Below are 26,781 nucleotides of genomic sequence, written 5' to 3'. Positions count from 1 at the left end.
GAGGTAGAGAGGAAGGGGGGAACCATGTAGTCAGGGCGCGCTTGTCTCAAATGTGAGGAAATTTACAAGCCCCCGTTTCAAATTTCTACTACATCACAGCAACATTAGTCGGTTGGGGATAGGACGGTAATCTCGCATACACCGAATATTTGCCGATGAGAGTTTGTTTTTGGCGCCCACCGTGTATGAATATGAATCGGGGAGGGAGTTTATTTCGGCCGAGGGCACACTGTGTTTTGGCGCCCACCGTGTATGAATCCGGGTGAGAGGCGGTTACGTCACGTTTGGGTGAAATTACAAACCTACCCCATCGAAACCTATAGAAATCCAACAGATAGGCTTTGCGCGGCAGGGATAGGCAGTAGTGATTTCCATCTCGCAGATTTTGGTTTCGGGCGGTTACTGCGACTTTCCCCGCTTCGTTCAAATTTTGCACAGTGCACGTTTACCGTGCCAACTCAATTCGAATCCTGTTTATATTCTACTATTTTTTTCGGGCGGGATCCATTTTCAATTGGAATTACATTCTATATACATCAGTTTTTTTACATATATACTTTCAAAAGCACAACACCATTTATACATAAATATGGTTTACAAATGACATGATCTCAGATTCATAAGGTTGTATCCATCAATTTGGATTTTCAAATATTTGAAACCACTTTATGTTGAAATCCAATGTATGCATTCCTCGCTAACTGTCTCCAATTAATGTGTGTTTCATGCGGGGTTTTTTTAACTTCTCAAACATGTATAATGTGTTTCACACACGCAACATATAGTGTAATCCCGTTTAGACACTAATCGCATATAAACCATGCATTGTTTGTAACTGAAGAATCTATGGATCACCAATATTGATAAACTATATAACATTACACGTGTGCCCAAATTCAAATGAATATGCATGTTTGATACACCAATTTGTGTTATGATATTATCGATGTCGTGATCTCCAGTTTAAATATTTAAATCCCCTTTAATCCAGATATTCGTCTCATATAGCTATCACTCATGCTTATATAGGACTATCTCTCTGGACCTATACGCGTTCATCGTCTCTCCGGCATCTCTCGTGCTACCTGTATGTCGACAATGATCTTTTATCTTCGTAACACACTGACGGTACTCTCTCCATCGACCTTCATCACTCTATCTCTCTCTAAGTATATCTCGCTCCCTGCTATGTGTCTCTAGCTATGATTCTCCATGTGGAATCTCTTTCTCTCACACAAACACAAAACTTTGTCTCCCGGGGTCTCATTTCTCTCAACTATTCCCATGTGTGCCACTCGCACACCCCTCATACAGAGATGTCTTTCGCTCCTTAGATATGAGAACCTACGACTCTTCCTCTTCAATATCTCTTTCTCACACACAAACACAAACTCTGTCTCCCAGGGTCTCATATTTCTCCATTGTTGTCTTGTATGTCGCTCAAACACACCCTCTCTCCCTAGAGATATCTTGCGTTCCCTCATATGTCTCTCTAGCTATCACTCTTGTTGTGAAATATCTTTCTCTCTCGCAGACACAAAACTCTGTATCTCTGGATCTCATTTCTCTCTGATATTTGTTTGTATGTGACTCACATGCACCCTCTCTCTATCTCTCTCACACCCACACACATAACCCAGCCTTCTGATCCAGTCGACTCCTATCTCTAGCGCACACTAGCTAGCATCTTTATCTTTCTATTTATCTGTTTCTCCATCAACCTTCTTTCTCGCCCTCACTCTTGATTCCTATCACGCACACTACATATGTTTCTCTCTACATGCATGCAATCAAGTGCCCTCTCACACACATATATAACTTCACCCTTTGAACCACCCGACGGTCATCTCCGAGACCCAAACTAATGGATGTCTCTCTAGCTAGCATCTCCATCTCTGTATCTATCTGTAGTTTCTTCGTCAACATTTCTTTCTCGCACGGAGTCTTGCTTCCTATCACCCACACTATATATGTCTATCCATACATATGCATTTATAGGTTGATCTCTTTTGCACAATCGTTGCGCCTCACCTCCTCTGCTCGCCATAGATGCATGCTCCAGCCCACGCCACTATCTCTTAAAGACAAAAACACATGCTCAATTGTCGGGCCTTCTTCCCTGCATTCTCACATGCATGCATATTGTCATACCGATCCGTCTCTCCCATGTCGTTGATCTTAGGACTTATGTCTTCTTTCTTTTATCTCGATCATGCGCACGCGCACACACACACACATCTCACACATGCACGTTCAAGGTCTCTATGTCTCCATACGTAGTTAATTACCCTCAATCCTAACGCCACACCGAATCGTTCTCCTCTTTTGTGCACATAACTTTCGCCTGGATGGGCAAAACACACACTCACACTTAACAATCTCCTTCTAGCTACCCCCCCGCCCCGCGTGCCTCTCACTCTTCCCCTATATGCCCGAAACCAATAAGACCATCCCTTTGTTTAATTCCTGCCTACATGCACCATCGATATATAGTAGTCTTCCGTGGTGTCTCTCGAACTAACACGTTCTCTCGATGTCGACTCCTCTCACGCGCACGCACCTTCTCTTCCCTCCTACATGCATTTTCTCTCTCGCACCCCATCGTTGGTGGCCTCTGCCATACACATCACCTCTCTATGATGAAGCCATGCACACTTAAATTACATCCGCCACAGGGGACCCCGGGACACACACACACACGCACGCACACACGCACGCACGCACGCACGCACCCCCCCACACACACTAAGACTCCATCTCTCTCTCTCTCTCTCTCTCCCTCACACACACAAACACACACACACACGCACCCCCCACACACACTTAGACTCCATCTCTCTATCTCTCTCACACACACACACAAACTAAGACTCCATCTCTCTCTCCTCTCTCTCTCTCTCACTCTCTCTCTCTCTCTCACACACACACACACCACACACACTAAGACTCCATCTCACACACACATGCTCTAGGCGGAGCATTTGTTCCTACCACCCTTCATCCAACCTTACCCGTATGATAAACAATCACCTTTATTTACTTGCATAACATGGACAGATTCCACTTTACTTTAGTAGTCAGCAAACTTATCATCTGTATACCCTTATAAAAAAACGAGTTGGCGATGATGGTGTGCCTGCCATCTTGTAATACAGACCGTATGATCTATATCTGATGGATAGGAAGCAAACTATGATAATTTTACAAAAGATACCCGCACCTCTCTCCACATCATTATCTCCCGCAACCTCATTGCTCAGCAATTAAAAAGGGAATAAGTCTCTGGAACAATCTAGCATGCATGGTGGCCGCTGCCGCCTGCCGGCGCCGTCCATCCCCATGCCTCCGCCCATTCCGACCACCAGTCACCACAACGCTCCACTCCTCCTCGCCTTATCTCTCATCTTTCATTTTTTCGATGACATTCTTGAGATACCAGTTTTCCGATAAAATTCTCGAGATATCATTAGTTTTTACACATGGGATTACTCCTGCATGGGTCAATCACAACAGGTGTTTTGTAAAAAAATGCATATTGATGTTCCGTGCAATGCACGAGAATCTTGCTTGTAATTATATAACTCAAATCACGAGCAGGAAGTGACATTTTTTTGACACAACCACGTTAACATGGCCAGTAAATCACGAGCAGGAAGGAGAAGGGAAGCGGGCTGTGGAGTAACGTTTTTTTACCACAATTTCTTAGGAAACTAAGTGCAATAATTGAGTAGTTTTGCAAACTACCATTACTACTACACCTGAAACGGTTCAAAACCTATACTCCCTTGCCAGCGCGCGCTTCCCGCGTGAAACGGTCAGCGTCGCCTGGAGCGTCAGTGCCACATTAATGCCCGACCAGAGCGGAGGCGACCTCTCACTGGCGCCGGCTTTGAAGTGGCGCGACGGCCGAGAGAGCGCCACTTCCCGGTGCATGCGACTGCTCCGCGTCGAGACTGGCCATAGGCCCTGTTTGGATCCATGGGTTAGAGTTAGTTTGAGCTAGTTGGGGCTCAAATAGCCCTAAAGTATCCAGGCATGAGGGTTTAAATTGGAGCAAGTTGCATTGAACCCACCAAGAAAAACTATCCCACCCAAGAGGTGCTAACTGGAGATAGTTCTCATTGGGATCGCTGAAAAATCACTTTTCTCTCTCCATGAAGTGCATTTATTGTCAATCTAACCCTGTCACCAAAACACCTCTTTGGCTACAGTTAGTTCAGGGTTAGTCATGAGTTAGTCTAACCTCTAGCTAAGTTAGATTATCAAACAGGAGCAGTATAGGACATGCAAGTTGCTCAAAGCATACAGGCAAATTCGTACGTGAAAGGATTTTTTTTCTTTTTGAAAACGGAACGTGAAAGGAATTTTTTTAGAATGCTCTTGGCATGTCGCTAACATGTGATAGTTAACCGACCTCAATAGACAGCAGAAACGCCAGCCCGCCGCACTTTGATAGAGACGAGGAGGGAGAAGCGATACAGGCTGCTGGATTACTAGAGATAGGTGTCGCACGGAAGCCAAGAAATATGGTGATAGCATGGGTTAGCCATGTACTAGTATGATGTAACTACACTGGGCTGCCGTGTTTCGTACTCTTCCAGTCCACTGTGGAGATGGTTGGTTAATTTTATATCGCTGAATAATATTAAATATTATGAGTGCAGACGCTCCACGACGAGGTTCCTTGCTCCACCACGAAATATGTAATGAATTTCGTCCAGTTTGTAGGAAAAGTTTTCGAAATGTAATGAATTTCATCCGGTTAATTTGAAATTTGCTTTGTTTGCACGAATTTCGTCCGGTTAGTTCATATAGTTGTCGAAAGGTATGCGGGCAGCATCAGATGGCATCCATCAGTGTCCTCGGACAGATGCCGGTGTAAATTTGTGGGCCAGGGCTGGAGATGCCCTAACTATCATGCTATAATCGCTAACAATCCTCCATTATTTGGCAGGGAACAATTATCCCTCGATCAAAATCAGATCCGCGGTGTTTCGCACTCCTCCCGCGTACGAGTGTAAACTCTTGCTTACATAAAAATGGAGCAAGTGGACGGCACTGTAGCACGTCATATCACTCGAACTAGCCCGCCTAACGAGCGGGAAAACACTGCCCTCGTCATTTTGTTCTGGATTTCTATCGATCGACCGCGCGAAAATGTTACGCTTCGCAAGTTCTAAAGGAAAAGGCGGCACACTTACGACTCGTACGCGTCACAACCCCGACAGTCCGGCTCGCACGCCGCTCACCAAAGAGGACACGCGTTGTCTTGCAATTTCACTGATATGTGGGACCGTAATTGAATAAACCGTCGATAGCCGAAATCTAATTGCTCGGCGAGCGTCGGCTGAGAAGAGAGAAATGGGGGAGGGAGAAGAGATCGCCCGCCCGCCGCGCACGGACTCCAAGAAATATATGGTGATAATGTGAGGTGGGCCATGCTGGAGTCCGGACCACTTCCGGAACCCGCTCTCACCGCCCTGGCCCTCAAGACGCCAGCTGCCCGCTGCATGCATAGCAAGTAGTCCCCGCTTATGTGGAGGAGAGAGAGGCATTGACAAAGTCAAGGAGTAACAGTGGAGACAATAGCTTTCATCAAAAATAAACAATGAATACTCGTTGCTCATCCTCTATATCGGAGAAAATACTTTCATTTGCCGACATGTGGGACGTCGACCATCCTGGTCCACCTGCCATGCACAAAATTATCCTGGTCTACCCCGGTCGTATCGCAGGCCCAACCTTTCCCACCGTAAGTTGTTCGGACGAAGGAACCATCATGACTTCGTTGAATTCCGCTTCTTCAAGAAAACTTACTGTACCCGTAATACTGCTACCACACGCGAAGACTGGACGGCACTGTACCACGTCATATCACTGAAACCCACTAGGCCAAACTAGCCCGCCTAGGTCATCTATTTTGGCACGGAGGGAGTATGTCTCTACACTGCTATGATTTTGTGTTGCACGTTCTCTGTACTTTTGCTACGATTTTCCTACCCTATGAACCAAATGAGCCCTGAATGTATGTCGACTATTGTCTGATCGATCGCTAAGCCCACAATTTTAGGATCTAGGGCTATTGGTCGATCGATGAGGGATAAGTATAAGGGTACCGCGAGCTCATCAGCCCCAACGTTTCTCTTCGGTGAGTGTTTTGCAAGTACTATAGCTCGCACAATAGCTAGCCTACTAACCCCAAGAATCATCAAACAAGCCCTGCTGATATGATAAACAGTTCAAACTTACATCTAAGCATGCCATATATTACATCAAAAGCTGGTGAGGATACATCTGTTTCCATAACTCAGAGAGGGTTCGCATGATTCATCGCATGATTCACTATCAAACAAAAGTAGCAAGATCCGCCCACACAAGACAGTGCACTAGCCCTAAGATGGTTTGATAACACGCATCATTCTGGTAATTAAACACAGGGCAATGCAAACTACCCTGAAGGATTAGCGCGACCAACTATTTCTTGTCATCGATCTCTCGGGCAATGACCACAGCACGGACAACGGCATGGGAATCGATTTCTGGGGTGATGTCCACAGGACTGACCGCGACATCGGAATCGATCTTTGGGGCGATGTCCACAGGATGGACATCGGTATCAGAATCGATCTCCTGGGCGATGCCAACAGGATGGGCCACGACATCGGAATCATCAAGGACAACCACCGGCACGTGCACAACACTAACATATTAGCAAGCACATTGCAAATAATCAAAAACCACAACTATGGTAATAAGCCATTATTTTTTACCTTATGCAGCTCACCGGGGGATCTCATCCCTCCGGGGGCCATCTCCTCGTCCTCGATGGGGGCCATCACCTTGCCAGGGGAATACTGCTTCTCAACGGCGACTATCTCCTCAAACTCGGTCTTGAGCCTCACATAGGTGGCAATCAGAGCTCCTGGGGTAGGCACGGTGGGGCCCTTGCTGTTCTTCCAACTTTCTTTGAGGAGTTCGTCCGCCAACGTCCTCAACTCTTTGGCCAGTGCTTATTTCTTGGAGTTCTTCGTCTCCATGGGTTGGCCCGCCAACATGGGTCGGTGCTCGCTTCCTGGAGATCGCTGTCTCCAGTGGGTTGTCCACCGGCAACTCTTTGCCTAGTGCTCCAGGATCCATCAATGAACTGACAAACAAAAAGCAATCTAAAGGAAACCACAATCGCAATGAAAACGGGAAAAGAATAGGATGTGAGAATCGGTCGGTGCTTCGCAAAAATAAGATTATTGGAATGAAAATATAGCAGCATAATTGATTCGCCCACCTTTCCTTCATCGGTAGAGAAGAAAAATGGCAGAAGTGAGTAGCTTGGAGTGAGGTTTTCTTCAAGAAAGGGAAGAAAGGGCTTGAACGAGCGTTCCAATGAAATGATGGTTGCTTCGTCCAGTCCAACTTGGAGGCCACCTTACCACTGCTGGTAAAGGTGTGGGTTTTGTGATATGACGGGTCATGACGGCCACACCGGGGTGACAGGTGAGTCTCGACTGTAGCACCTCGCTGTGATTTGGTGGATGGCACGCGGGCCCGGATGCTTTGAAATGTCATTAACTTGATTTTTGTCTCTTTAGTATTTGGATCCAAGCATGGATGAGGCTAACAAGTTTTAGTCCCACTACTTTTAGTCATGAGACTAAAACGTATCAAAGCACTCTCTCAGGCTGGTCATAGTGGGGAGTAACTTAGACTAGTGTCATGCATATGACACTAGTGTAAGTTACTACCTCCATAGTGCAAAGTAACATAGTAGTAGTATCATAGATTGCTTCATTTATTATCTCATAGACTCATTTTGCCTCGGAAAGCGCTATGTTACAGTAACATATTATGTTACCACAAGCACCTCTTTCCTCATAAAATACTTGCCACATAAGCAAAATTGTCTTGGGATGTGTTAAGTTACTACCTAAGTTACTCCCGCTATGGCTAGCCTCAATATTGTGCACCGCGACCAAGGCGGAGAGGAAAACGAGAGAACTACGTAATTAATGCATGAGTTTAATTAGGGTAGTTTTGTAAAGTATGAGATACATTCCTCCAATCGCAAAATGCCTTGGTTCATGAGATTTGAGATTTGAGCCCTATAAACCGGAGGGGAGGGGATACTGCACACGGTGTAGTCTAGTCACTTGTTTTTTTGAGCCGAAGTCTAGTCACTTGTTGAAATCTCTAGAAAGGCAAATACTCCTTTTTGGTTTACAGGTCTATACTACTCCCTCCGTCTAGGTGTGTAAGTCATCTTACGAAAACCAAATAGTCCCAAAACACTTAGGCGCGGTGCATTAACTTCTACCTTGTTTCTTGTTTCTTGACATACGTATCAACCAATAAGAGATGAGATGTGTGCATGCTTTTAATGACTTGCAATGGCTAGTTCATTGCATGGAATGCTATTAATTAGCAAATAAACATTGGTGACCCCAGGAGGAAATGGTGCTAAGCGCGTGGACCTATGCAGAATGAGTATCAACCAATGGATAATGGAGTTTAATTGTTAAACAATAGCAATTTTGTCTCATGCAAGAGCCTGGCTAGTACTCCAAGGAACCGCACCACACGAGCGTTCGCAACTGCCACGTTCTGTTTGCACTTGGCTCTTCGCCTCTTCGAGAAGACGAACAATGATGTTACCCCTGCTTCTACAGTATCGAATCCACTGCTGCATGTCCGTCCACCTCATGCAGGAGGGATAGCGTGTAGCGAAAGCTTCTACTTACTGCTCCTGCCTTTGCGTCCATGACAGGTGGGCCAAACAGGTGGTTGACCCACCTGTCATGCAGCCAAAGGCAGGTGCAGTTAAGGCACCGGAGCTCAGTCCGCGAGGGAGAGGGCGTCGTAGTAATCAAATTTCTCGGGCTTGTACGAGTTGACGCGACACATCAAAGCACCGCATTCGATAAAACTCTTTTTACACATTTCAAATGGGCTACTTCATATGTAGGAGTAGACATATTCTGCTTCGTATGTACTCCCTCCGTTCCAAAATATAAGTCTTTTTAGAGATTTCACTATGAACTGGAGTACATACGAAACAAAATGAGTGAATCTACACTCTAAAATATGTCTATATACATCCGTATGTAGTTTGTAGTGGAATCCCTAAAAAGACTTACATTTAGGAATGGAGGGAGTAGTCACTTGTTGCAATCTCTAAAAACACTTATATTTGGAAAAGGAGGGAGTACAACGCATGCATGCATGCCGTGACTTTCCTTTTGATACTTGCATGTGTTGATTTGATGCACCTTGCCAAATTTTGACTATAAATTTAACTAACCAAATTTTCATGCATGTCACAAAAAATCACGGGGCTGTTTGGATTGTGACTATGTTTGTCTTATGTTGCCACATTATTTTTCCCACACTTGCCACACTTTCCTAACCTGAGTTGCTCAAATTGTTAGACACACTTTGGCTTGCCTAAGGGAATCTTGCCACAATTTTTGTGTTTATGACATGTGGGGTTAACTGCTAATAAAAAAATTCTTGTCTTAGGTGTGGCTAATAAAAAAGACTTATATTTAAGGACGGAGGGAGTAAAAAATATAAATAATAATGCATGTTGGGGCAACCCACGTTTCCGCTAATTTTAGCTGTGGGCTTGTTCACAATTTTTACGAGGGGTGGTTGTTCATTTAACGGAGGGACTTGTAGTACTACCAAACTTGAACGATACAAAGTGCGACCTGGCACACCGTAAGACCACTTGGAACAAGCGGGTAGCTATCTCAAAAAACAATCAACAACTAAAAAAAACCGCGACCTGGCATGTACTAGTATAGTACATAATTTTAAACGATTGTTTTGATGGAGTGAAAAAGGAAAACTACCCCACTGCTTATTTCTAGGCCGGAGCCTTCGCGCTTGCTTGCTAGGGCTGCTCTATTCACACACTCTCATCCTCTCCAGATCTAAACAAGATAGGGGTAGTAACCCTGTCTTTCTCCCTTCAAAAAACACTGGCTTTCTATCCTCACCGCTGGTTACAGATCCGGACATATCCCCCTCCGCCGGTGAAGGGGAGGAGGGGCAGCGTTTGGGCCGTTGTCGACAGTGAGGGAGGAGACCCACTGCCGGCCGCACCGTTATCTCTGGCCGAGCGCCGGCGCGAGAGGTCCTCCGATCCCTTCGTCGTTGCCTGTGGGCGGATCCGGCCTCCCGCCGCCCACCTATCCACATCCCGACGACCTTCAGGTATATCTTTGTTCGAAACCGCCTTAGCTCTACTTCCCCAGCTCGCTACGTCGCTGCATGTGCATCATTTTCTACCTCTCAGCCCCTCTCGATCGGATGGTCCAACGTCACCTATTTTTTTCTTCTATGTTAGAGGTAAAGCTACTTCATGGAGTCGAATCTTGTACTCCCTCTGTCCGAAAATACTTGTCATTGAAATAAAGTGGGGGTGGGAGAATTTAGTATGTACATCGGACTTGGTACAAACAGGAAGGAAAGGGGATGAAAGTAGTACAGACTGGTCATCCAACCGGTCTCTTGGTCGAAAAGGGAAATGTAGGGGTAACGTTGTACACAGTGGTATGACCAGGACTAGATTTTCTATCCACACATAGGAGTAGGTGGCTAGAGTGAACAAAAATGGGACCAACCCAGATATGTTTCTTGGATGTTTGTTTAACAAACTATGAATCACCACTTTATGCCCCTGTTTACGTACATGGTGCTGTACTGCTGGTGCACCCACTGTCCCATGCCCTTATACCAAATATTTAGGCTCCGGTCGGAATAAAGGGGCAGAAAACATAGGTCTTGATGAAAATAGAGGAATAGGAAAAGAATGTAGGTATAAAACTATGGAACAGCGAACCGGAGGAAACTCTCAAGAGAATGTGTTCGGATGGACTACGAAATGTACATATTTGTTTTTTTAGAGTAGCATGCTTGGCAGTATGAGATGCTATTTGTTTATTCAGCTGCACAGTGACTACTCTTGTCCTCACCTCACGTACCACACATAGGTTGATTTTTTTATTCCGGCAAACACAGCACAACAACCTGTCTAATGCATGGCAGCGAGCGCCTGCCTCGGGCTTCCGCCCAAAAAATGAGCAGCGCGTGGATGTTTATAATCCGATGGAATCAGTACTACCAGACCAGCTTTCCTATGAAACACTATTCACCTTTCCCGTGTTCCGAACGGTTGGAAGGGAAAGAATACGGTAGGAATTGTGTTCCTATGAAAATCCTGCACCAAACCTGTGAACCGAATGCAGCCTTAGCTGTTCTTAGTATAATGTCCCTGGTAAAAATGAAGCCATGCCACTGTTTTTGCCTGTAATTGTTTGAGACTCTGACAAGTTTAGCCAAATGTTTTTTCCTGTAATTGTTTGAGACTCTGACTGTTTCCTGTGTGCCTTTTTGTGCAAACAGGGATATCCAATTCACCTAGTTGCTGTTGTGACCTTTTGGTGCACTGCACAAAACTCTTCTTAAAAGAAGTGACTTTTGTGCTGCTTAACTGCAATGTCAGATGGAACAGTTGGTTCATTTTGGTGGAACTGCACAAAGGGAGGTCTGTGTTCCAATCCTCATCATCCATATTGGGGCAATAACCTTCCTTTAGGTAAGAATGATATTTAATGCATGTGTTCATCTCTATTTTCTGACTGCCATGAGAAATTAATGCTGTTTTTTACTAGTACACTTGTACTCCCTCACTAACAAAACCAATTCTGAATTAGAAGGCCAATCATGTACTTGGTTTCACCAACTGGTGAGGAGAAAGAGAAACATAGCATCAAGAGGAAGAAGAAGAATAATAAACAGTGCCAAGGCGACCTTGCTGAAGCCAGAGGCCTCAGTCGAGGCTATTCAAGGGCTCCGGCAACGACTACCTTACATGTGAGACGATCCTCCAGGGAGCCCTTCCACTTCTGTTGTCTCACTTAATTAATTAGGAGCACTTAAGTACCACTAATTTATTACTGCCTAATTTTCCTGTTGGAGTTAAACAAATCTTTAGTAGGACCCTATGCTGAATCATGTACGTGTGAATGTTTGTCTATGGAGGTGAATCATGTGGTGGAGCAGGGAGGGAATATTATTAGTGTCATGACATAATAGTGCTATTGTTTTGCATGTCAATTTATTGCCATTGGTTCAATGAGGCAATGTTTTGCGTATTGTCCATCATGAATTTGATGCTACTGTTTGAGTAATATGCTAATGTCTTCCTATCCTTTCTCACTAAGCTAATGATGGTTTCACCTTGTTCCTACTTGTGCAAACAGGGATCATGTTGTGCCAATCATACATTTTAGTGGAACTACACAAGACAATACAATGAACTGTATCCCAGCCAGTGCTTTAACTCTGCTGGAAGTTCTTGATAATCTTTCGATATAATCTCAGCACTGGTAAACAAGAGTGATTTCAACCATACATTTGAAGTGCACAAAAATATATACTATTGTGTGATTCCAGTGAGTGCTTTATCATCTCTTATGGGACTACTTGAATAAGCTTTTTTCTCAGGTTGGTACGGGCCTAAGGCCTTCATCCATATTAGTTTGCTGTCATCTCTATTTGTATCGTGCTACTGTCATGAGAAACTCCTTTATCTTTGCACTTTTAAGTTTTGCAGCCTATGATAAATGGCAATGCTTTGAGTGTTGAGTTGAGCTAATTGGCACTGATTAAATAAACTAATACCTCTCTTTAAGCAAGACTACTATGTTGCTAACTTTACCCATTAAGATAATGAGGGTGCTTCTATTTGTTAGTGTATGTTTCATCAACTAGTCCCACTATTACAGTAATCTCACTCTCTCAATATATGTGTCAACAGGGATGCTCGATTTTGGTGGAACTGCTCAAAAACTTTGGGTGCTTCATTGCCTCGACAGCTTCCGTCCTTTCCTGTCAGCCGCTAATATCCGCTTGCTTTCTTCCTTTGCTCTCAGTCGCTTGGCTTATCTCGGCTTCCAGTCAAAGGAAATAGTAATTGATATGCTACCTCACACAGGTTGGTACTGGTCTTTATCCTGATTATTGTGCCTGTCATATGTATTGGTAATTTGGTATTGTGCTACTGTTTGCCGATTTAATAAAGGAGTAATTTGGAGCCTGAACTCGCAGGCAAATCATTACATCGGGTGATTTCGGTAGAACTGCACAAAATGATCAGATGGACAGGTACTTATGCTGCTGCTATATACTCCAAAGTTCACTCAGACAAGCATCGATGTTGACAAGAAGTGCCTATATTCATTCGAGTATCAACCGGCGTCAACCAATTGTCAAACTCCAAGTATTAGGAGAGTGAACGCCAAAAATATTGCTTGGTGCATATCCCAAAAAACGCAGTCCAGTCTTTGGTCCCAACTTGTGCCTTTTGGTTATCGGCACATATGGTAGCGAACTATATGGCATGGAGTCTAAAGATTCCAGACAAGTTGGCTGACGCGTATATTCATCTGGGACTTAATCAGTCTGCACGCCAAGGATGCTCCATTTCAGTTGAACTGCACAAAAAATTTGGGTGGTTCATTTTCTCAACCGCCTCCTTTCTCGTCTGCAATGTAGAATTTTGGCGAGATACAGGACCAAGATGAGCCAGTAAACTAGTTGGATGAAAGTAGTGGCCAAGTTGCTCAAACCTCCGTCGGCACGAGGCCACTATTTGAGGATAAACCTACAAGCAAAGTTTAGATTGTCTGTGCTGCCTCTTATGTACTCGAAAGTTTACTCGTACAAGAACTAATTTTAGCAAGAAGTACCTCTGATTGAACACCATTTACCAGTCTGTACCCTAGGTAATTAAAGTTCGTCCATGGATCATATTGGCTGTGATCTCAATCATTTGGATGCATAAACATACTGAACATGTGTATATCTGAATCTTTTTGTGAATTATGTATGAATATTGTCATGTGATCTATCAATCATTTGGATGCATAGATATGCTGAGCTTGTGTATATATGAATATTTTGAGTTGTTGATAGTGCATGTTGGCTATGAATATGAACGTGTCCTGTGAACCTGAGTTTGATATGAATTGCAACAAAACCAGTTATAACCCTTCTCCTCCTCTCAATCTGCGACTCCACTGCCGCGTTTTCCCATCTCCGAGTTGTTCCTGTCCGGGGCCTCGCCGTCGTCCACCACCTCGCTGTGTTCGGTGCGGCGTGGTCAACAAACGAGAGTCATCCGAAGAGGACTGTACGTGGAGAGCCTGACGGCTGGGACCCACGAGGTCCATGGTCACACGCAAGGAAAGTTCCTCCTTATTAAGCTGGAAAAAAATGTTTCCTCCACCTGACAGCTGGGACCCACCGGCTATATCTTCGCACGGAAGGAAGTGCCTCCTTGTTTTGCGAAAAAAATTATTCATCCCGTTGACAGCTGGGACCCATCAGATTTGGTGATTGGCTTGTGGGCCTGCTAAGCGGATGTGTACGCACGGCTTTGTCAACTTAATCAACAAATGATTCTAGCAGCTGGTGTTGGGGAACGTAGTAATTTCAAAAAATTTCCTACGCACACGCAAGATCATGGTGATGCATAGCAACGAGAGGGGAGAGTGTGTCCACGTACCCTCGTAGACCGAAAGCGGAAGCGTTATGACAACGCGGTTGATGTAGTCGTACGTCTTCACGATCCGACCGATCCAAGTACCGAACGTACGGCACCTCCGAGTTCAGCACACGTTCAGCTCGATGACGATCCCCGGACTCCGATCCAGCAGGGTGTCGGGGATGAGTTCCGTCAGCACGACGGCGTGGTGATGATGATGATGTTCTACCAGCGCAGGGCTTCGCCTAAGCACCGTAACGATATGACCGAGGTGGAATATGGTTGAGGGGGGCACCGCACACGGCTAAGGAACGATCAAGAAGATCAACTTGTGTCTATGGGGTGCCCCCTGCCCCCGTATATAAAGGAGTGGAGGAGGGGAGGGCCGGCCCTCTCTATGGCGCGCCCTAGGGGAGTCCTACTCCCACCGGGAGTAGGATTCCCCCTTTCCTAGTCCAACTAGGAGTCCTTCCAAGTAGTAGGAGTAGGAGAGAAGGAAAGGGAAGGGAGAAGGAGAAGGAAGGAAGGGGGCGCCCCCCCTCCCTAGTCCAATTCGGACTAGTCCATGGGGAGGGGTGGGGCCACCCTTTGGTCCCTTTCTCTCCTTTCCCGTATGGCCCATCAAGGCCCAATACGAATTCCCGTAACTCTCCTGTACTCCGAAAAATACCCGAATCACTCGGAACCTTTCCGAAGTCCGAATATAGTCGTCCAATATATCGATCCTTACGTCTCGACCATTTTGAGACTCCTCGTCATGTCCCCGATCTCATCCGGGACTCCGAACTCGTTCGGTACATCAAAACTCATAAACTCATAATATAACTGTCATCAAAACCTTAAGCGTGCGGACCCTACGGGTTCGAGAATAATGTAGACATGACCGAAACACGTTTCCGGTCAATAACCAATAGCGGAACCTGGATGCTCATATTGGCTCCCACATATTGTACGAAGATCTTTATCGGTCAAACCGCATAACAACATACGTTGTTCCTTTGTCATCGGTATGTTACTTGCCCGAGATTCGATCGTCGGTATCTCAATACCTAGTTCAATCTCGTTACCGGCAAGTCTCTTTACTCGTTCCGTAATACATCATCTCACAACTAACTCATTAGTTGCAATGCTTGCAAGGCTTAAGTGATGTGCATTACCGAGAGGGCCCAGAGATACCTCTCCGACAATCGGAGTGACAAATCCTAATCTCGAAATACGCCAACCCAACATGTACCTTTGGAGACACCTGTAGAGATCCTTTATAATCACCCAGTTATGTTGTGACGTTTGGTAGCACACAAAGTGTTCCTCCGGTAAACGGGACTTAAATAATCTCATAGTCATAGGAACATGTATAAGTCATGAAGAAAGCAATAGCAATATACTAAACGATCGTGTGCTAAGCTAACGGAATGGGTCATGTCAATCACATCATTCTCCTAATGATGTGATCCCGTTAATCAAATGACAACACATGTCTATGGTTAGGAAACATAACCATCTTTGATCAACGAGCTAGTCAGGTAGAGGCATACTAGTGACACTATGTTTGTCCATATATTCACACATGCATTATGTTTCCGGTTAATACAATTCTAGCATGAATAATAAACATTTATCATGAAATAAGGAAATAAATAATAACTTTATTATTGCCTCTAGGGTATATTTCCTTCAGTCTCCCACTTGCACTAGAGTTAATAATCTAGTTCACATCGCCCTGTGATTTAATACCAATATTCATATCTGTATATGATTAACATACATAGTTCACATCGTCATGTGACCAACACTGTTGGAGATATTACTACTGGGCGTAAACCGGCCTATCTGGGTCGGGTTAACTTCATCAGTAGTGCAACGGTGTAAAAGCCCAAGAGGCATGAAAGTAAGGGCCCAAGGCCTGTAGTCGGTTTAGCACCTATAGCCATAAACCGGCCTGGTATGTAAACTTGTATTGTAAGGTTAGGAATAGGGAGAGACCAACCCGGATGCAAATATGAACCGGAGATCGGGATTCTATGAACCAACGGGCGTCACTCGTGTATATAAGGGGACGACCCGGGGCGGTTCAAGGACGAGAATTCGAGGCCTAGGCGAAGCTTATTTGCTCCCTAGTCATCGAGACCATATCAATCCCATCACAACTAGACATAGGCTTTTACCTTCATCGAAGGGGCCGAACTAGTATAACTCTTGTGTCTTTGCGTCCGCTTTAACCCCTTCAAGTTAACTCATTGCGATGGCTCCACGACTAAGTCCTTTCATGAGGACATCTGCCGTGACAAACCCACGACAGTTGGCGCCCACCGTGGGGCTATCGCACGATGGTTTGATGATCTTGCAGGGCAAGTTCGAAGGACTCGAAGGCTATGCTGTGGGCCGGATGACCAAGAGTCGTCGCGGCAAGCTCTACATCGACGACGCAGGATGGGGCCCCGAGACCGGTTCAATCGAGTACGGATACCGGGTCCCCTTTGGTGGCATACACGTTTTCATCGGCAAGATCGGTGAGCTAGGGCCTGAGCCGGACATCTGCACCGACCTCGTCGAGACGGCTCAGCGTACGAGATCTGCCCAGACTAAACCAGCCGTGAAGCGTGCCTTTGTGGGAGTCATCCACGGAGGAAGTTATGAGGACGGATCAGAATCTGGTGGCGAAACCGTCGTCTGCTCTGACGACGAGTCGTCAACCGGAGAAACTGAATCTCTATATCAGCTACAAGATGGCCGGATTGTAGGCTGTTCCGATGGTGACAGTATTTCGGATCCCTCCGATCTGCCCAACCGGGTCGGGATATTCATGGCCGGTACACAAGCAGTGCTTCACTCTTCGACCGCTGCAGCAACGATGGCCGGTTCAACAGCGGCGACGGCTGCCGGGGCAGGAGGCCCTGTGCGCCCACCGGATCAAGTTTTATCAGATCTGTTCGACGCGTTGGCTGCGCTCATGACAGAGGCCAATCCGGCGGATCAGGATGCTCATGACGCGGAAATTGCGAAGGTGAAGGAACAAATTGCTCAGGCTAAAGCGGATCTAGCAGCTGTAGACGCCAGGATGACGGCGGAGCAGGCCGCTTTAGATGCACAAGCTTATAGACTCATGTTGGATCAGAATGCATCACATGAAGTCATGAAGAGGAAATACAGATCTCGTTTGCCCTCAGGTTTCGGAGGAAGGGACCTCTTCAACACCCTCGGAGCGGGAACTTGTAATCCGCCGGCGGTAAACCGGGCGGAAGCACCTGGGACGGGCGTGCCGGTTCAGCCCCGTTTAATAGATATACCTCACCATAACACTAGTACGCCTCAGGCTGTGCAAACACCTCCGGGTCACTACTCCAATCCGATGGATAACCTTGTTGCAGCCGCGGCACGGCTGGAAGCTATCCCAATTGAAGGTGATTCACCACAGGCAGTAGAGACGCGCCGGGTCAAGGAGCTCCTTAGGACAGCTTTAGTTCAACAGGAAGCGTATTCATACAGCCGCGACCGGATCCATTCTACCCCCCGTCCAAGCTGGAGCTATAGCAGGCACGTGGATGAACCCGCCGTTTCAAGAAACGCGCGGTGTGGTGTGCCCCGGGGCAATAACCCGACAGGTGGTGTCGATAACACCCAGGAGGTGGTGGACCGGGCCCGAGCACGCAGGGAGGCTGAGTTAGCAGCACAACATCAGGTTTATCAGCCTACGCCGGTTCGTTCGACCTTCTCGGTCGAGCCTGGGGTTACCTCTAGCTCTTTGGGGGTGCCGTGTCTCGTCCCCGCTTTACGCAATGTGCGCCTGCCCAAAGACTTCAAGGGTCCGCGCAAGGTGCCAAATTACACTGCCGATTTAGCTCCAGAAGCGTGGGTAGAAAGTTATGAGATGGCCATGGAGATGCTGGATGTGGACGAGGCCGCGTGTGCAAAGTACTTCACCATGATGCTCGAAGGCACGGCCCGAACTTGGTTGAAGAGCTTGCCACCCAATTCTATCAGTTCATGGGCCCAGTTGCGGACCCGTTTTATCCAGAATTTCAAAGATACCTGTAAGCAGCCCATGTCTGTAGTGGACTTAGCGGCTTGTGTCCAGGGGGAAGGAGAGTCAACAACCCATTGGGTATGTCGCGTTTCGGAAATCCTGCATTCATCAAACCGGATCAACGCTGACTCTGCGATCATAACCCTGAAGGGCAATTGCCGGTTCACGCCTTTAAAGTTGAAGTTGGGACGCATGAAGCGGTTTTGTAATGACATGGGCACTCTCATGGGAGCTTTAGTGAAGTATGCTGATTCTGATAGTACCAAGGATCCTGAGTCTGACGATGACAAGACAGGGAAGGGAAAGAAGAACAGCAGCTCCAAGGGCCGGCAACATCATTCGGCAGGTAATGGTGGAGGCAAGAGTAAAGCGAATGGTAACATGGACTTTGTAGCCAACACCAACGCGCAGGACAAGGGCCAGCGGCGCAAGGGTAAACGGCCGAATCGAAGCGGAGCGCCTAATCCCAATCCGGACCGCTTGAACTATCTATTGAATCAGCCCTGTCCGAAGCACGGGGCGACGGAGACGCCAGCAAACCACCTCTGGAAGGATTGCTACATTATGCAGGAGTTCAAGAATTCCAACGCTTTCCGGTATGATCAAGGTTCTGGCAGCGGTTCAGGATCCGGGCCGGGTTTCGGTGGAGGAAATTCCGGTTCAGGATTTAATGGTACTTCGGGCGGACATAGCAATCAGAATAATCAGAATAGCCAAGGAGGTTACAACCAGCAACAGCAACAGTCGGGTTATCAGAGCCACCCAAAGCAGTTGAATAGTGGGCAGTACCATGTTTTCACCACCAGCTTAGACAAGCGAGACCGGAAGCTTCAGAAGCGGGCAGTCAACACTGTTGAACCGGCCGTGCCTCACTACCTACGCTGGTCAGAGCAGCCCTTTGTATGGAGTAGAGAGGATCATCCTCCCCGGATCGACAATCCGGTTCAGCTAGCCCTGGTGGTAGCACCTCAGGTGGGAGGTTATAAATTCACCAAGGTACTCATGGACGGAGGGAGCAGCATTAACATCCTGTACTATGAGACCTTCCGTCGTATGGGATTAATAGATAAACATCTCAAACCGTCCAATACAGTGTTCCATGGTGTGGTACCTGGCAAGTCAGCATATCCGGTTGGTAAAATAGCTCTGGAGGTGGCCTTTGGCGATGAATATGACTCCAGATTGGAAACATTGACGTTTGAAGTGGTAAAAATCCAAAGTCCATATCACGCCTTATTTGGGCGTCCGGCTTATGCCAAGTTCATGGCACGACCTTGTTATATCTATTTGCAGCTCAAGATGCCGGGTCATAAGGGGACAATAACGGTTCATGGGAGCCGCAAGATCGCTTTGGAATGTGAGGAAGGTGATGCGGCTTATGGAGAGTCGGTTTGTGCCACCGAGGAGCTGAAATATTATAAGGACAATGTTGATCCAACAGACATTACTCCGTTGAAGAAGCCAACCACGGAGCATGATCCGGCCCTGAAATTCAAATCGGCAGCTGAGACTAAGCTTGTTGACTTCAAACTTGGCGATTCGTCCAAGCAGTTCAGCATCAGTGCCAACCTGGATCCGAAATAGGAAAGCGTGCTCATCGAGTTCATCCGTGAGAATCGGGACATTTTTGCCTGGAAGCCTTCTGACATGCCAGGTGTACCGAGGGAACTCGCTGAGCACACTCTTAATGTTGATCCCAAATACAAACCGGTGAAGCAGTTTCTCCGCCGGTTTAACGAAGAAAGGCGCAAGGCCATTGGAGAGGAAGTGGCCAGGCTCTTAGCAGCTGGTTTCATCGTTGAAGTCTTCCATCCAGAGTGGCTTGCTAATCTAGTGCTGGTTCTTAAGAAAAACGGCACTTGGCGCATGTGTGTGGATTACACAGATCTTAACAAAGCTTGTCCGGCAGATCCTTTTGCCCTCCCCCGCATTGACCAGATTATTGATGCCACTGCGGGTTGTGAGCGTTTGAGCTTTTTGGATGCATATTCTGGGTATCATCAGATCAAGATGGCAGTTAAGGACCAGGAGAAGACGGCGTTTATCACTCCCTTTGGAGCCTTCTGCTATGTATCTATGCCTTTTGGGCTCAAGAGCGCCCAAGCAACTTATCAACGCTGTGTACAGAATTGCCTGCATAAACAGATCGGCCGTAATGTGCACGCCTATGTGGATGATATTGTGGTCAAGTCAAGGGAGAAGGAGACACTGATTAACGATCTGAAGGAAACCTTTGACAACCTGCGGGTTTACAAGATGATGCTCAACCCGGCCAAATGTGTCTTTGGTGTTCCCGCAGGCAAGTTATTGGGTTTTCTCGTGTCCAACAGGGGAATTGAAGCTAATCCGGAGAAGATTACGGCTATTACTTCCCTAGCTAAACCGAAGTGCATTAATGACGTCCAGCGTTTGGCAGGCCGGATTGCCGCACTGAGCCGGTTTATCAGCCGCCTCGGAGAGAAGGCCATCCCTTTGTACCAGATGCTGAAAAAGACAGATCAGTTTGTCTGGAGTCCAGCTGCCGATGAAGCATTGGAGGACTTAAAGCGGCAATTGGCCAACCCGCCTGTGCTCGCCGCTCCCATTGACAAGGAGCCGCTTCTTCTATATGTTGCTGCTAATGCTAGGGCGGTTAGCATGGCCATTGTGGTAGAGCAGAAGGAGGCAGGGAAGGAGCATCCGGTTCAATGTCCGGTTTATTATATCAGCGAGGTACTTATTGAATCTAAGTAAAGGTATCCGCATTGGCATAAGCTGGTATATGGGGTTTTTATGGCAAGCCGGAAGCTGAAGCAATATTTCCAAGGGCACCCCATCATGGTGGTCAGTTCTGCTCCCTTAGGCGATATCATACAAAACCGGGAAGCGACTGGCCGGATTGCTAAGTGGGCTATAGAGCTTGGGCCGCACGGTCTGAAGTACGTGCCTCGGACGGCGGTAAAGTCTCAAGCACTTGTGGATTTCATTAATGATTGGACAGAGTTGCAAGCACCTGAAGAAAAGCCGGATCACACATATTGGACCATCCTTTTTGATGGATCCAGGCAATTGGAGGGCTCGGGGGCTGGAGTCGTACTAACTTCCCCACGAGGTCACAAGTTTTGTTACGTTCTTCGCTTAATGTTCCCTTGTACTAACAATGCAGCTGAGTATGAAGCCTTGCTCCATGGTCTCCGGATGGCTAAAGAGATGAATCTAAGCCGGGTTAAGTGCTTCGGTGACTCGGACCTAGTGGCTCACAGGTGTCCGGCACTTGGGATTCCAAGGACCCACTCATGGCTGCATATCGTCGTGAGGTGGATAACGTCGCGGGTCATTTCAAGGGCTATCAGGTGGACCACGTGGATCGTCGGAAGAATGAAGCGGCGGACGCTTTAAGCCGGTTGGGCTCTCAACGCAAACCGGTCCCGCCCAATGTTTTTCTGGACGTACTGCACAACCCGTCGGTCAAGCTCCCTGGTGAAGCGGATTAGGCTATTCCTGATCCGGAGGCTCAACTGGTGGCAGCTCTTCACGTCACTCCGGATTGGACGCTCCCTTATCTTGCGTACATGAACCGGGGCGAGTTACCAGAAGATGAGATGTTGGCTCGGCAGGTAGTCCGGCGATCTAAGTCTATGACCATTGTTAATGGTGAATTGCATCATTGCAGCTTATCAGGGGCGTTTCAACGCTGTGTGTCCCCTGAGGAAGGCTATGAAATATTGCGTGCGATCCATGAAGGAGATTGTGGCCACCACACCGGTTCAAAATCCTTAGTGGCTAAAGCGTTCCGCCACGGTTTCTATTGGTTGACCGCCCATGCTGATGCGGAAGATCTGGTCAGACGATGTGATGGTTGCCAAAAGTTTTCCAGACGTGCTCATGTACCGGCCCAAGAATTGAGGATGATTCCAATTACTTGGCCGTTTGCGTCTTGGGGGCTGGATATGGTTGGACCTTTTAAAAGGTCCAAGGATAAAAAGACCCACCTCTTGGTAGCGGTTGACAAATTTACAAAGTGGGTGGAGGCAGAACCTGTTAGCAAGTGTGATGCAGCTACGGCGGTTCAGTTCATCAAAAAGGTGATTTTACGGTTTGGTTTTCCACACAGTATCATCACAGATAATGGTACCAACTTGTCCAAAGGTGCCATGAAAGAGTTCTGCGAACGTGAGCACATCCGGCTAGATGTTTCTTCAGTAGCACACCCACAGTCCAATGGTCAAGCGGAAGGAGCTAATCAAGAGATCTTAAGAGGCATCAAGCCCCGGCTTATGGTCCCTTTGCAGAGGACACCGGGTTGTTTGGTAGAAGAGCTACCGTCTATGTTATGGAGTATCAACACTACGCCTAACAGGTCCACGGGATACACACCGTTCTTTATGGTTTATGGAGCGGAGGCGGTTCTCCCCAGTGACATCCGTCATGATTCACCTCGTGTGGCAGCTTATGTTGAAGCGGACAAGGAGACGGCACGGCAGGATGCTTTGGATCGGTTGGATGAAGAGCGTGACATAGCAGCTGCCCGCTTGGCGATTTACCAACAGGATATTCGTCGCTACCATTGTCGCCGGGTCAGAACCAGAACTTTTCAAGAAGGAGATTTGGTGCTTCGGCTCATCCAAGACCAGACTGATATGCACAAGTTATCCCCACCTTGGGAGGGGCCTTTCGTGATCAGCAAGAATCTGCACAACGGGTCGTACTACCTGATCGACATTCGAGAGCATAAGGACTCATGCACGTCAGAGGAGGAGACCAACAGGCCGTGGAACATAGCTCATCTTTGGCCCTATTATACCCGAGCCATCGGGTCGTACTATCATGAATAAAGTAATAAACCGGAGCCTCAGCTAAAAGCGGGGTCTCTGTTCTGTTACATCACGTGTGGTTACATGGAGTTGTTCTGTTTTAAAACGGCCTCCGGTTTACCCCCTGAGTTTGCTTTTCAAAAGCTTTGTGATATTACTTGGGGGCTTGGTCGTGTCCGAACCAATGCAACACCTTTTAATAGGCGAAAGCCACCAGGTCACTTGGGGACATGGTCAAGTCTGAACCAGTCACGCCTCTTGATCGGCCTAAGGCCATAGAGTCACATGGGGGCTTGGTCGAACCCGAACCATTGCCACGCCACTTGATCGGCATAATGCCACGGTTTCAGTTGGGGACCTGGCTGACTTGAATCATAGCTACACCTTATAGGGAGCTTGATCGTGTCCGACCATGGTAACACCATCTGATCGGCTCAGTAAAGCCTTCTTTTTTGCAAACGGTTTATCATTGCCTTTGCTTACATGATTTTTTGATTTGATTATTGTTGTGTTTCTTAAACCGACAACATTTTTAAACCGGTTCAAACTGTCAATTGACGAAATTCGGTCCATTTTAAATCCGGAGATAGTTTCACCGGTTTGGTTTGTTATGTTAACAACCCATTATGGAGTAACAGGGGGCTTGTCATGACCCGGCACGGTTTACGCTGTAAACCGGCATTATAAATACAGGAGCTGTTTTTCTCCTTTGATGGTAAGGGTTTATACAACCTCCGCTTCAAGATTAGTTAAACCAACTTTATGCCCAGCGATGGCAGGTATTTTGTATCACAATTTCTGATTGTATACCTCCATATTTCATTTCATATATATATGAACGTCACAAGCCAACTGGCGGTACAAACCGCCGTGGCGGTTTACGATTTTGTGACTGCAGGCAATATAGATTGAAAATTTCGATCATTCATGCAAAGGTATCAGTACCTATGCACGAAGGCATATTCAAGGCAAGAGTATTGGCTATCCTATTACAAGGCAACATGGTGCCCAAATAAGATCATTGTTTTTTGGCGGAAAATAATGAAGCAGCTATTTAAACCGGCTTCCGGTTCATACTTGCTCGCCGCCCCGGCCTGATGGTTGTGGGTCGTCCTGCGCCGCTTCAGCTTCTTCATCTCTGCCCAGCGGCTGGAAGTCAACAGTGGTCCCGTCGATTCCCATTAAAGCTTGAAAGACAGCCTCCTCATGGATCAGGGAAGATGGTTCAATATCAGGAGCATAAGTGTGCTTACGGACTGGGGGGATCAGGTTCTCGGCTTCAGGAACAGGTGCAGTTACTCGCTTGTTCTGGTCGTCATATTGAGCTTGGTAATGGGACAAGTTTGCTTCTTCGACTAATTGGCAAGCCAGAGGACGCACCGCCCAGTTTATCGCTCTCAGATCATCCTCGTTGAACTCTGAACCGTCTTCCTTCAAGCTGGGATAGCCCTGAGCTGCCTCCACAGGATCAAAGTTTGGCACCCATGCTTTGGCCCGGATTAAGGCATTAATGGCGCCGGTTCGAGCAGCAGATTTCTTCAGCTCTTCAATCCAGGCAGGAAGCATTGACAACCTCTTAAGGGTATCTTCAATTAAGGAGGGTGCTGGATTGTTATGTGATGCAGTGGAGATGATCCGCTGTGCTCCTGTATACAGCTGCTCTATTAAGGTGTAGGCAGCTTTCAATTTCATCCGAACATCTGACCCCAAGTGACCGATACATGTGCCTACGGCAATACAAGAGCAATCACAAACCGGACTTATCATAAGAAAGGCCAAGTTATTATAGAAGTCAAAAGAAGCTTACCAAAGATAGCAGCAGTCATGCCGTGCACTTGCCGCTTCACGCTGGTCAGCTCATCCACCACCGGTTTAAGGGCAGCCTCAGCATTTTCCGCCCTTCTGGTTAAAGCGGCCTTTTCAGTATCCCAGCCGGCCTGCTCAGACTTGAACCACTCCTTGAGCTGCTCCATAGTAGTCAAGGCGGTTTTCAGCTCATCCTTGGCCTTGGAGGTTTCTGCCTGTTGAGTTTTCAGATTTTCTTGCAGATCATTGATTTGTGTGGCTTGTTGGCGTATGTCACTCTGCAACAACAAGGGAGCATGTTAAGTATCTTCATTACAAGTCCCAAGTGCATAACCAGTCATACACTTGGTACTTGGGGGCTAATGCGTATTTGATCCTCATCTATCAACGGAATCACAAAGTCCCAAGCTCAATACAGGTATTCAACTTGGCACTTGGGGGCTAATGGCTATTTGCTCGAACATGTTCTGATGCGGCGACATGCATTACAGTCCCGGTTTAACTACGCTAAAGTTGAACCAACCCTTGGGGGCTACATCAGTGGATTCTGAAGCATTGAGTTTATGTTAAGTCCCTGTTTAACTATACTAAAGTTGAATCGGCCCTTGGGGGCTAGGAGAGTTAATCCAAATTGAAAATTCCTAGTGGAAAAGAACATGGAGGTTACCTCGAATTTTTATTTCATCATCTTCACCAGGCCAGCTTCATAATCACGGCTGGTATACAGCCGGTTCAGGTAGCCAGAATGAAGGTCTTGGGGGTTCAGAGCGGCGTAAGTTGCCAGATCAACATCCCACTTGCCCTTGTTCATGGTGGCAGTTTCTTCCTTGGCAGAGTGTTTGGCTAAAGCAACCGGATTACCCGGTTCACTATGGCCAAAGCCAGTAATCACAACGTCATCATCCTTGCTATCACCGGTTTGACCAAGGATGGTCGTTTTGTCGGCAGGCCGGATTGGACTGGTGGATTTTTCAATCCGGGTTGGGCTTCTGGGCTGGTCAGCAGGAAGGGAGGTGTTTACAGGCCTTTCTTCAGCAGTAAAATCAGCATCTTGCAATGGCGGATCATTGGGCGTGTCTTCGCAGATAGCCGCTTCAGGATTTGGGGCGCTGTCCAGTTCAGGGGCAGTTTCTTCGTCGGCTGTTTTGTCCAGACGAGCCTTTTTGCTTGGCCTAGGCTTGGCCCTGAAAAAGCATAATAACAGTCAAATATGGCATATACTATGTATTGATGCAGTAGAAACAGAATGAAATGTATAACTTACCCAAGCAACATTTTCAGCGGTGGCAACTGAGTAGCTGATGACTCGCCAGATGAGGAATGGGAAGTGACCTGATAATCGGAGTCAGATGGATTAAGGGGTTGACGAAACCAGCCCGCTTTAGGGTAAGCACTGACAAGAAAATTAGAGACCTCTGAACAACGTTTCCGAACCGGACTGTTTGGTAAACCGGCGGAGGTAACTACCTGGCCGCTGTGCCGAGTTGTGCGGCGAACTTCATGTTGCTGAGTCTTCATGAGAAATTGGGGATCCAAATAAGCAAGGGGATGAGAAAATTTAACTTTCCGGTTTGCCCGATGGATTTTAATGAAGGCAAAGGACTGGAGTCAGA

At 47.0% G+C, this 26,781-nt stretch overlaps 1 protein-coding gene across 1 annotated transcript in view; it reads right to left on the bottom strand.

Moving 5' to 3' along the window:
* Positions 1–26,443, bottom strand: part of LOC123081172 (CASP-like protein 1U2) — a 37,237-nt gene extending 10,794 nt beyond the window's left edge. Inside the window, exons 1-3 of the mRNA XM_044504063.1 lie at positions 26,433–26,443; positions 26,190–26,352; positions 25,170–25,446 (exon numbers count right to left, since the gene is read on the bottom strand). Coding sequence (XP_044359998.1) covers positions 25,170–25,446; positions 26,190–26,352; positions 26,433–26,443 — 451 coding nt within the window. The remainder of the gene's footprint in view (positions 1–25,169; positions 25,447–26,189; positions 26,353–26,432) is intronic.
* Positions 26,444–26,781: the final 338 nt, after the last annotated feature.

This window comes from Triticum aestivum, chromosome 1B, assembly GCF_018294505.1.
Source record: "Triticum aestivum cultivar Chinese Spring chromosome 1B, IWGSC CS RefSeq v2.1, whole genome shotgun sequence".
Taxonomy (NCBI): domain Eukaryota; kingdom Viridiplantae; phylum Streptophyta; class Magnoliopsida; order Poales; family Poaceae; genus Triticum; species Triticum aestivum.
The sequence above is the reverse complement of the archived record's forward strand: the minus strand, read 5'-3'. Positions and strand labels throughout refer to the sequence as shown.